This window comes from Coptis chinensis, chromosome 4 (assembly GCF_015680905.1).
Source record: "Coptis chinensis isolate HL-2020 chromosome 4, ASM1568090v1, whole genome shotgun sequence".
NCBI lineage: Eukaryota > Viridiplantae > Streptophyta > Magnoliopsida > Ranunculales > Ranunculaceae > Coptis > Coptis chinensis.
The window spans coordinates 98,368,610-98,381,246 of record NC_141459.1 but is presented as its reverse complement, the minus strand read 5'-3'; the positions used below and the strand labels follow the sequence as shown (position 1 = coordinate 98,381,246).

General features: G+C 39.4%; 1 protein-coding gene and 1 pseudogene across 1 annotated transcript; one reads left to right on the top strand and one right to left on the bottom strand.

The window, feature by feature from the left end:
- The first annotated feature begins 8,523 nt into the window (after positions 1–8,523).
- Positions 8,524–8,628, top strand: LOC147506112 (U5 spliceosomal RNA; annotated as a pseudogene).
- Positions 8,629–10,647: 2,019 nt separating this feature from the next.
- On the bottom strand, positions 10,648–12,250 carry LOC147506111 (uncharacterized). The gene is given in 3 exon segments (XM_086558405.1): positions 10,648–11,337; positions 11,339–11,559; positions 12,044–12,250. Coding segments are annotated over 3 exon segments (786 nt in total). The 5' UTR covers positions 12,194–12,250; the 3' UTR covers positions 10,648–10,922.
- Positions 12,251–12,637: the final 387 nt, after the last annotated feature.

Here is a 12,637-nt window from a genome sequence, read left to right as displayed (position 1 = left end):
TGATAAAAATCAATGAAGTAAAATAATAGAAAAGGGATAATCCACCTATTTGAATCATACAATTATTCAACCTAATCATTGGTTTAATTTTATTGATCCATAGTAAATACCAAGTTATCTCTAATCATGGTTTTACTAGCATGAGAGATTAGCTCCTCCACAAATCTCTTTGATGGAGTTTCTAATCTCTAGTTCAATTCATATGATTTTTAATTATCTCTAAATAATCATGCGAATCAAACTTGAAATGTTAATTAGCACAATATCTAAGCTAAATAATCATAATCCTCACATAGGCTTTATAACCCCCTATATTTTGAGGTTTAGCCTTGTTTCATTGGATCTTCTATACTAAAACAATGAAATAAAGACATATTAATAATAAGAATAGATTGAATTGAACAAATTAATGGTCTTTAATGGAGGTTTGGAGGCTACCTAAGAACCCTAAACTAATTAACTATTGGGGAAGAAGAAGATGAGTTTTTGCCCTAATCCTTTTTATAAATTAAACGATTAGGCTTACAATTTTGTGAATAGGCTTAGGAGCAAGCCTTTGGGCCACTAATTCAAGCCCAAAGCCCGAAGAAATAGATCCAAAAGGGGTCCAACTGCTGGAAATTACTGTAACACCCTTTTCGTCCACTTTTACAGCTCTAATTGGGCCAGGTCTATTGGAAAGCTTATTCCGAGCTGGTTGTTTTGATATAAAATGGGCCAAATTCCGAGGTATGAGTCCAAAGATGCTCCCTTTTGAAGTTCCATTGACTTTCTGTCCCTTTTCTACTCGAGTTGACTTTGACTTCCCAGTTTTGACTGGGTTTTAGAAGGTTTTTTCTCCTTGAAACTTGGGCTTTAAACGTAGAAATTCTCTAGCAATCATCTTTACTCATTTTCCATGCAAAAGTGACGTCTTTATGCACATATTCAGCTCTAAGACTTGAAATATACAAAACCACGTAAATAGTACTAAACTCATATTATTATTAACATAATTGGCCTAAATGAGATACTATTAAGGGGTTTAAACTACAGTTTTGGGTGCTTATCATAAGACATAGTCTCAAAGTGCCAAAAAACTAATAGTGTAATACCCTGTGGGGGTATACTGAAAGGTGTCTATCCGTGGGGAGAGGACGACTGTGTCAGGTATCTGGGAAGGCGCTTAGCCCATGGGGAGAAGGTTGCGCAAGATATGATGTATTTTACTGCCTAGGAAACTGTTCGAGATGTGGGGCATAAGTAATTGATCCACTAAATCCTAACGTCGATTCCCATTCCGGATTGTTTAGTATGGATTCCGTAGGAACTCCGCAGTTAAACATGACTAAGTGGGGATAGTATTTTGTATTGTACTATTTTGTTACAACTTTTGTGGTCTCACACAGTTTATGAAAGATGACCTGCAACATTAGAATAATATTCCCTTCTTGATGCAAATGTGCAGGTGTTGATTTAATAAGTGGTGTCTCTTTTGCCCCTTATGAATGGGTAGACAAAACTGGTTCATTTGGGAGTTCCTCAACAAAGGAAGTGAAGGCGGAATTTTCATGTTAGTGGTCTACTTTTAGTGCAATAGACTTGTTTTGATGTCGATAGTTCTCCTTTGTTTTTCTTTTGTTTAATGAAGGTTGTTGCCTATGATTTTGGGATCAAGCATAACATTCTACGCGTTTTTGCATCATGTGGCTCTTGTTATATGCGGATAAAAGAAAACAATAGAAGACAAGGACAGAATAGCGGTAATAACCAAGGCGGATTAGAACGTCCTTAAGGAAAGATTTCGCCCTTTCAATGGTGCGAGAGAAAGGCAGCGGTGGCGTCTTCCTCCACGAGGATTCAATGGTTAACAGCGATCGACTTTGCACTAGAACGGACTACCCTCTAGAACGACAATATAACTCTCTCGGCGGGCGGGAAGAAAGAAGAGAATAGGTGTGAATCTACGTTTTACGAAAAGTGGGATGTAAGCTGATAGAGTATTCACGATTTCTGGTTTTCTCTTGAATTGGATTCGCTGGTTCTATAGTGGCAGCAGCATGCACGACTTCTGTCTCAATTGATATAGAGGCAGCAGCAGCACACGAGTTCTATCTCTCTGCGTCCTCTCTCTCTCTCTGTTCTGTGATTGATCTCTCTTATGAACACAGCAGTGTTTATATAGAGGTATGATCGAATCATAGATGGAGAAGGACACCTCTCTAATTCGGTTTTACAAAACCAAATTGAAGTAGAACTCTAGCTTAGCCGAAACTTGTTGCAAAAGCAAAACCAAGTTGGTAATCCACTACCCACTAGACAAACAGCCCAAGCCCACGTCACGTCCACGACGACTTCGGTTCGGTTCGGTCTAAATATGTGGCAATGTGTGGCTTTGGGTGAGTCCTCCCTCCTAACACAAAAGCCTTTGTACCCTAAGGGCACGCCCTTATGTTAGAGGTTCACCTCATATACCTCACTTCCTAGTGGTGGTTCACCAATATGGGACTAAACAACACACAAGTGTTTTGAAATACACTTGGAGATTCCAACAATCCCCCACTATTTCAAAATACTAATAGTCCCCCACTATTTTGGAATAGGATATTACAAAAGAAATGGGTTAACGAAATGCGGAGAGAATCGAAAAAACAATGCATAAGATCTTGGTGCTTTTCGGGCTTGAACCGGTCATAGGGTAACATGTAGGTATAATACGTGAAAGTGGTGGATTAAAAATCTTTGAACCAACATTCCCTTGTAGTAAAATAGAGGACATGCACCCACATTGCTCCTTCATTATATGCATTGCGATTATTTGCGATTTTTTGGCCCTTAGCTACGTGTTATGTGAATGCTCTAGAGTACTTGCACGAATACTCATAAGAACCGACCAGTTCTACATTCCGTAGGTGGATATCCATCAAGTGTACATAGCAGTTAAATACACTATCTCATAAAATAATGGACTATGGATTCCATTAAGAGTAAAATAACTCATCCTTTTTCTCATTGCTATTCAAGTTATACAAAGTATACAAAATGCTATCTAGTCATAGGGTGGGGCGTCTCAAAGAAAGACAATAGCATACCGGGCGGCGAGGTGACTTGTTTTTCCCTTTGAACCTACTTCATGGGATCTCCAATCACATAGGTGGGGTTGCCGTCGCCAAAGCCCTCTATCTAAGGCAAAAGTCTCATCCCCCTCGACGTATCAACCACTTGTCTCCTGTTAAGTGGTTTTGTCAGAGGATCGGCCAAATTTAACTCTGACCTCACATAATCTAGAGCCACAACTCCAGATTCCAGCAGCTGCTTTATAGACTGTAGTCTCAGACGAATATGCCTGCTTTTCCCATTATACAATTTGCTCTTTGCCTTTGCTATTGCGGCCTGACAGTCACAATGCATAGGTACAGCTGGAGGTGGTTTTGTACCAATAGGAAGATCTGCCAAGAGGTTTCTAAGCCTTTCGACCTCGGACTTGCTTTATCTAAAGCAATAAGCTCGGACTCCATGGTTGAGCGAGCTATCAAGGTCTGCTTAGAAGATTTCCAGCATTTCGCACCTCCACCTAGGGTGAAAATATAACCACTAGTGGACTTGATATCATGAGAATCGGATATCGGTTAAGCATCACAATAACCTCTATCACAGGTGGAGTTTGTCTAAACCGTATGCGTAATTCATTGTTCCTCTCAAGTACTTGGCTAGTCTTTCTAAGGCACTCCAATGTTCCTGGCTAGGACAATGAGTGTATCTGCTTAGCCTGCTAACTGCATAAGCAATGTCAGGTCTAGTGCAATTCATCAAGTACATGAGACTACCAATAATTTGGGCATATCTAGACTGAAGTACACCATGTTGAGCATTTTTCTGAAGTTCACTATTTGCCTCATAAGGTGTCGCATTAATGGGCTTACTTTCATAAAAGTTAAACTTCTTCAAAACTTCTCAACATAATGCTCTTGTGAAAGCGTATAGCCATCAACTGTTTCTGATGATTTTGATTCCAAGAATCACATCGGCTTCTCCCAAATCCTTCATTTCAAATGGGAGGATAAAAACATCTTGGTGTTTCTCACAACATCAAGGCTAGGACTCATGATTAACATGTCATCCACATATAGACGGATAATCACATATGTATTCACATTAAAAGATTTAAAGTAAATACATTTATCGGCATCATTTATGTGATATCCATTAGACATCATGACAACTGTCAAACTTTTCATGCCATTGTTTTTGGCTTGTTTCAACCATATAAAGATTTAACTAACTTGCATACCTTATGCTCATTCCCGGTACTATCGTGCCATTTCAGTCGCATCATATATATTTCTTCATCAAGATCACCATTCAAAAATGCAGTTTTACATCCATTTGATGAATAAATAAATTATGAATAGCAGCTAGAGCCATTAGAACTCTTATAGAAGAAATCCTAGTTCACGGAGCATAAGTATCAAAATAGTCAATGCCTTTTTTCGGGAGAATCCCTTGACTACAAGTCTAGCCTTGTATTTCTCAATGGAACCATCTAGTTTCAATTTCTTTTTGAAGATCCACTTGTAGCGTATAGGTTTCTCCCGGGAGGTAGATCAACTATCTCCCATGTGTGATTAGTTATAATCGAATCTAGCTCACGAGTGTATAGCATCCTTTCCGAAAGGTGCATCGAGAACCGATTGCCTCATTATCGTCCACGGGATCATCATCAAGAAGAAAAGTGTAAAAGTCATCACCAAAATTGGTGGATTTTCTATCTCTTTTACTCTTCCGAATTTCTTGTTCGAAATTTCGGGGATCATTGATTGTTGTTCACTAGGAGCTACCAACCTCTCAATGCCAATTTTCAAAGGAAACAAATTCTCAAAGAAATCAGCATTTTTACTCTCTATAATAGTGTTAGCATCGACAAGGTTATTATCAGATTTTACTACTAAAATCTATATGCGACACTATTATGAGCATAACCAATGAACATACAATCAGCGGTTCTAGGTCCCAATTTTCTCTTTTTAGGTTCGTTCACAAGAACCTTAGCAAGACACCCCACATTTTTAAGTATGTCGGGGTAGGTACACGACCTTTCCATAACTCATATGGTGTCTTATTCCCTGTTTTCTTGTTGGGTATCCTATTCTCGTATATGGCGGTGCAGATAGGATTGCTTCCCCCAAGTTGAGGGGAAGCTCGAACTTACAAGCATAGCATTCATCATCTCTTTTAGTGTTACGTTTTTCCGTTCGGCTACTCCATTAGACTTCGAGGAGAGTATGGTGGAGTAGTCTCATGAATAATGCCATTCTTGTCACAAAAGTCACGGAAGGGGTTAGACTTCGTATTCTCCACCCCTATCGGACCGAAGTCTCTTAATCTTCTGAGTTAAAATTTGGTTTTCAACCCGACTTTGTACTTGAGAAACATCTCACCTGCCTCATGCTTGTGTCTAAGTAAATATACCATGGTGTACCTAGAGAAGTCATCTATGAATGTAATATAATAAAACTTCCCCCCTCTAGACATGGTACTTACGAATTCACCCAAATCCATTATGAATAAGAGTTAGTAATCCGGTTTATCTCTAGACCGCAGTTTCTATGAGGGGTTTCTTCGTGGCTTTAGTCTCAAAGACATATCTCACATTTATCATTAGAAAAATCAGAAATATTAGACAATAAACCACATGCTTTCATCCTTTTCATATCTTGAACATTCACATGTCCTAGTCTACCATGCCATATATATTAAAAGAGTCAAGCAACAAAAGCGAAGCCGATTCATGCTTATTAATAATAATGTTGTCAAGTACATTCAACATGAAAAGACCTTTGTTATTACAATAACCTTTACCAACAAAACCCTCATTCTTTTGTCGGAACAAACTTGTCACTCTCAAAAGTCACCTTGGCCTTGACTTTTTCCCGATAGGGACCACCGAAATCAGATTCCGGCCGAATCTCGGGAACATGAAGAACATTACTAAGTGAAAGGGTTTTCCCGAAGTTAACCAGGAAAGAACCTTGCCCTGTTCCTCAAGCGAGGAACAGACCTAGAGTCACCCATATAGACCTTTTCATCTTTCACTAGTATGTAGTCCGAGAAGGCTTCAACATCACCACGAGGCGTGGCGGGTGGCACGAATCTAGTACCAAGTTCCTCTTCCCGGTGGCTATGAACACTTGTGACACCACACAGCAGCTACAATATCATCTCCCTCAACTAGATTAGCATTGGGAGGATCATCGATTGTCTTTCTTTGTTCCAGACCGAAAAGCCCTATGTCGAGGTTTACCCACAAACATAACAATTTCCATTGCCCGCATTACCACTCCTTTTAAAAAGAAGTGCCTTTGACCTTGAAATTCTTATTTTGTTGGACTTACGCTTCTTAGAGGTTTTGTTAGATTTGCTGGGATTACCTTCAATGATATTGGCTTTAGAATGGAATTCCTTAGACAACACCTCATCCCGAGTCTTGTTCTTTTCCTCTATGTGAATGTGAATGATCACATCCTCAAGAGTCATCTGCTTACGCTTATGCTTCATACTATTTTTATAGTGTTTCCAAGACTCGGGGAGTTTCTCAATCAAACATCCAGCAACAAAGGTTTGGGTAAATTAATACCCTCAGTTTTCAAATCATTAATCAGCACATGAAAATCATGGATTTGAGGCGTTACATCTCTATATCCTCTCATATGGAACTTAAGAAAATTCCCAATAGCATATTTCTGAGTACCAGCATCCTCTATTATGGATTTCTTGTTCAAACTCTCCCATATATCATGTGCATTCTTATTTGAACAATAAATATCAAAAATCTCATTGGACAAGGTACTAAAAATAGCATGACGACATACCTTATTCCCGATGAGCCAAAGCGGCTTGATTTCTTTCGAAATCATTAGAACCCTCCATGGGTGCTGTATCAGTGAGATACTTTGCATAGTTGAGTACATCTAGGGCTGTGAACACCCTTTCTCTCCATCTCTTGAAGTGTGAACCGTTGAAGGATTCAATCTTAGACACATTAGGTAAATTGCGAGCATTCAGTAGAGGTGCAGCATCTCTCATAGACGAAGTTACTTCCATGACTCCAGAATTAGTTTCTTTGATCGGCGTGGTGTCAACAGGTGTAGACATCTTGATCTTTCCTTAAGATTGTTATATGCAGATAAAAGAAAACAATAGAAGACAAGGACAGAATAACATGTAATAACCAAGGCGCGGATTAGGCTGTCCTTAAGGAAAGATTTCGCCCCTTCCAATAGTGCAGAAAGGCAACAGTGGCGTCTTCCTCACGGGGATTCAATGGTTAACAATGATCGACTTTGCACTAGAAACGGACTACCCTCTAGAACGGCAATATAACTCTCTCGGCGGTGGCGGAAGAAGAGAAGAGAATAGGTGTGAATCTCGTTTTACGAAAAAGTGGGATGTAAGGCCGATAGAGTATTCCGCGATTTCGGTTTTCTCTTGAATTGGATTATTTGGTTCTATAGTGGCAAAGAAGATGCGACTTACGTCTCGGTCGATATAGAGGCAAAGAAGCAAAGAGTTCTAGTTCTTTCGTCCTCTCTCTCTCTCGTTGCGTGATTGATCTCTCTTATGAACACAGCAGTGTTTATATAGAGGTATGATCGAATCATAGATAGAGAAGGACACCTATCTAATTCGGTTTCACAAAACCAAATCGAAGTAGAACTCTAGCTTAGCCGAAACTTGTTGCAAAAGCAAAACCAAGTTTAGGCAATTGGTAATCCACTACCCACTAGACAAACAGCCCAAGCCCACGACACGACTCGGTGCGGGGCAGGCGGGCGGGCGCGTGAGTCCTCCCTCCTAACACAAAAGCCTTTGTACCCTAAGGGCACGCCCTTATGTTAGAGGTTCACCTCATATACCTCACTTCCTAGTGGTGGTTCACCAATGTGGGACTAAACAACACACAAGTGTTTTGAAATACACTTGGAGATTCCAACAGCTACCTTGTACATGGCCAGTCAAAATGAAACCTGATGGAGTTGTTTTTAGCAATGGACCTGGGGATCCTTCAGCAGTGTCTTATGTTGTTGAAATATTGAAGGAAATGCTTGGAAAGGTTCTTGTTTTTGGCATTTGCATGGGACATCAATTACTTGGCGGGCATTGGGTGGTAAAACGTTTAAAATGAAGTTTGGTCATCATGGAGGAAACCATCCGGTCCGTAATGTCCCGAATAGTCGTGGTCGAGATCAGTGCTCAAGTATGTTAAACAAACTAACAAAATACTCAGTTGCTCACTTTGGATTCATTTTATCAAATTTGTAAACTTGAGGTTCTTTTGATTAGTAATGAGGCATTTGTTATTCATTGTACTCCTATAAACTTAGCACTTTTTAGTGATATTTGTATCCATAAAAACTCCATTGATACTTAAAGTGTGTGTGTCGGTAGCATATGTTTGTGTTTTATTATATCGTTGCAATTGTTAGTAAACAACTTTCGACTTGTTAGTTTAGTTGAGCGGGTGTATGTCATGTTTTCACTAAACAATACCATGTCGTGAACACAGATTTTAACTATTCTATCGACTTTTACTAAAGAATATCGTGTGTTTATCACTTATTGTGGGATACACCTGTTTTCGGTAGGATACCACCCCCGCAAGGAAATAAAGGAAGTCCCCAAAGAAAGAACTATATCTGATGTTTTTTCCTTTTTTGGTTACTCATTCATGTTCTTTCGTAGGTACAGAATTCAATTATCAAGTAGATCCCCGCATCTCTTCCAAAGGGTTTTGAAGTAACTTCGTGTTAATTTAAATGTTGAGGAGCGGCCGGGCCTTGCATTCCATTCCGTGGTTAAACATCTCGCACATTTGGACCGGATTTATTGAATGACAGTTAGCCTTTTAACATGATCCAAAACATTAGAAAGTCGTCAAATAATGGGGAGTTTCATCCAAATTACCCTCGTGGTTCAAGTTAGTGTCATGTCAAGTTTTTCAACCTAATAATCATTCTTAACCATGAATGGAACAATAGCCAGTATAATACAATCAAAAGGGGGGGGGGGAGTTGGGTTTAGGCTGTTTCTACAGAGTTAGTGCAAGCGAAGTCTATATCGATTGCGAATACGGGCATACCCTAGTGAATAACAGTGCATAGAAAAGTGTATAGTATCTTAAATGCAAAAAAAGTGATAATACATTGTATATTACTATATTATGCCAATTAAGTGTTCTTGAAAACCCCAACAGCTGAAAACATTGTTATTACTTATTGTCCGTTTCTGTGGCTTACTGTACTGCTGACAACATTAGAGATTGGTTACAACACATGGTCAAATGCTTAGAGAATGAGGCCGATGCAAGAATGTGGATGACTACACTTGGTGCTGGGTTATGGGCCATATGGCTGGCGAGAAATGAGATTATTTTCAATGAAAAACCACAACAGCCTCTTCGTTGGGTAATAAAAGCAAGGAAGATGACGGAAATCATGGCTGCAATTGTTGACACTCGACCACAAAATGGCGCTGAGAAGATAGAAATTAATGTGAAATGGGACTGCCCACCAAATAGTTGGATTAAGCTTAACACTGATGGATCATCACTGGGGAATCCAGGTACAGCAGGGGCTGGTTGCTTGTTCAGAGACGAAAATGGTAGGCTCATAATGGCCATTGCTACTCCCATTGCTTTCTATACAGCTTTTTTGGCATAGGCAATTGCACTAAAAATAGGATTACAAGCTGCGAAAGCCTCAAACCTTGCAAATGTACTGGTGGAAATGGACTATTGAATGCTTTACGAGTTCGTTACCAATATGTCATCTCCAATACCGGCAAGTGCTAAGGAGATGATAAAGGAAATTCGAGCATTATTTTCGGAAGGAAACTTTTTACTGAATTGGAGCTACAGAGAAACTAATTATGGGGTTGATGCATTGGCGACGTTTACGGCACATAAGGCAGAAACAATACACTGGGATACTGCAATAGATCAAGAGAATCTATTGGGTTTAACTGGGGTTAACCAATATTAACACCCTAAATGGGAAATTAGGGTCCCCCCCTAAATACACACACAAAAAAAATCAAATTGGGTTGACCGAATATTTTTTGTGTGTATTTAGGAGGGAGACCCTAATTTCCAATCTAGTAGGGGGAGAATCCTAATTGGCTCATCTAGTGGTGGGGGTAACACTAGCTCACCCAAATCTATTACAACACGGATGGAGGCATTGGCTCCCTAAGTACTCTTCGGTCTGGAATGTAACTCCACCTCCTTTCTTAGGGGGCTGGATTAATCATGATATCAGGAATGATTGTAATTTGAGGATGATTTCAAGATAAGAACATATCTTTAGCTAAAAAAAAAACTTATTATAGAGCTTGTTAAAGTTTTAAAAAACAAAATGAGAAGCAAGTGAACAAGTGAGACAACAATTAACCAGTAGCCGCCACGAATAGTCTTCTAGCCATAAGACTACAGAATCCACACTCCACAGTCCACACCACTGATTACTTTTTGTTGTTATTGTTGAAGTTGGGCTTATCCCTGTTTGGGCTTGATTAAGGTCTTCAACTCAAGCCGGCAAGCAGATGTAGTTATGTACTACGCAGGGTTGCTTAACATGTTAATATAGTGAAAATGGAGTGTCATCTAAACTGAGGGATAGAAATTTCAATTTTACTTCTTGACAGAAAGCATCACATCCGCGAATAACAAAGGTTACAATGTTTTATACTAGTTCATAGTGTGACAGTGCCACCTCCAATATGGCTAACTAAGCTCGGAGAGTCGGAGGCGAAAGGTGTTTAGCAACCATCCTTAGTATTAAACTGGTTACGTTTACAAAGTGAAAAAGTGATTCTACAGAAACTTATTTGAACATAAACAATTAGCCTATTAGGCGAAATAATGCTAGCGAATAAAGCGGCAATGCATATCAGTTCCCCACCTTCCCTATCCTCAGGTAAACTGGATAACGGACAACCTTTCGGCTACCATTTTCTGTTTGCCATGCACGCTCAAAATCCGCAATCACTTCTTCACTCAAGAGTTCAACGCCTTTTGCCTTTGCAGTCTGATAAGACGACCAGGATCTTATGTACGTCAAATATCCATCCAAATCCATTGATTTCTCAGTTACAAACTCAAATGGACCAGTATTATCTGTTCCATCAACTGGTTCGAACGGGAAATCAATGTTTCTGTACTTATCATCCACTAGTTTACGAGCTGGCGCCCAATAAGGCCCAGATGCCCTGTACAATTTCCAGAACACAATGTCTACAGCTTCATTGACTTCGGGCTCAATGTAACACCATACTGCAAGAACCCCAGTGGGCTTTTTTTCAAGACGCATTTAACTCGACTGTAAAATGTGGGAGATCAAACCAATGAACAGCTTGAGCGACAGTGACAAGATCCACGGTGTCTTGTGCTACCACGTCGCGTTCTAGTTCGGATAGGGACATGTTTAGACGAGTGTGTTGGTAACGAATGTTGGGGAGCTTTGACGCAAGTGCCAGTTGTTGCTCACTTGTATCTGTGCCTACAACATTCTTGTAAATTCCGGCCAGCTGAAAACAATAATAGAGAGCTTGATTTAGCATTCTGTCCAAACAACAAATTAAAACACAACAAAACAATTCAATAGAATAAAATGTACAGAAAAGTCAACAAAAACAAAAGCAATATGGTGAACTTGTTTTGCCACCATCAGATTGCATTTAGTCGAGCGTCAATATGTTTGGCTCATTTCATTTTACAAAAGAGTTATACAATACGTTTCACGCAGCTCATATTGTAATCTTAGTTGAAAAAATGAAAGAAATGAAAAAAAAAAAAAAAAAAAAAAGTTTTAAAAGTATCTTAGTGAAGGATCAGAGGCTTCGCAATCACGTTTTCAACCTCAAATTTTCCAAAAAAGAAAAGTAGATCATGAATCATGGTTCCAAACTGTTTAGCTCGTCTTTTCATGGATCATGGGCTCAGACAAAATGAGGCTTGATTGACCAAAATACACAACATATATATACTCAGAAAACAAGATAAAATGCTCACAATGACTGCAGCTTGGCCATTTCCAGTACCAACGTCCCACGCAAGATCATGATTGGGTGTTTTCGAAGCGATAAATCGTATTAGCTCGGGTGGATAACTTGGCCGATTCTCTTGGTATTCCTTTGCTTGCTTAATAAATAGATCTGCCATAATTGTTTTTTCACACTCACTACTTGTGCTTCCTATGAAATTTCAGTGTCTTTCTCTTGATATTTATAGGGCAATAAGGTTTTGGCATCTATTGTCTGCTGGTGTGGGCGTGGCATATGAAAGACCAGAATGGTCACTTCCCGGTCGGCCTTGGGCCCGTGAGGAACATTCGATACTTTGAATTGGACCACTTACTCGGTTTCCAAGTAGTCTCTTCGCTTTGAACTACGAAAAGTTAGTAACATTCAAGTATTTTTTATGTTGTTTGATCGTCATGGATGATGAAAGCCATGACTTAATCCAATCTTAATCCAATTTGTATATTAACAGGGTATGTAAAGCCAGTCCAATTGCTAATTATCTATAAACTCAATAATATCAATTGGGTTAGCCAATTGTGCAGTACCATGTCAAATTTGGAGCCCCAACAGTTTATAATCCCAG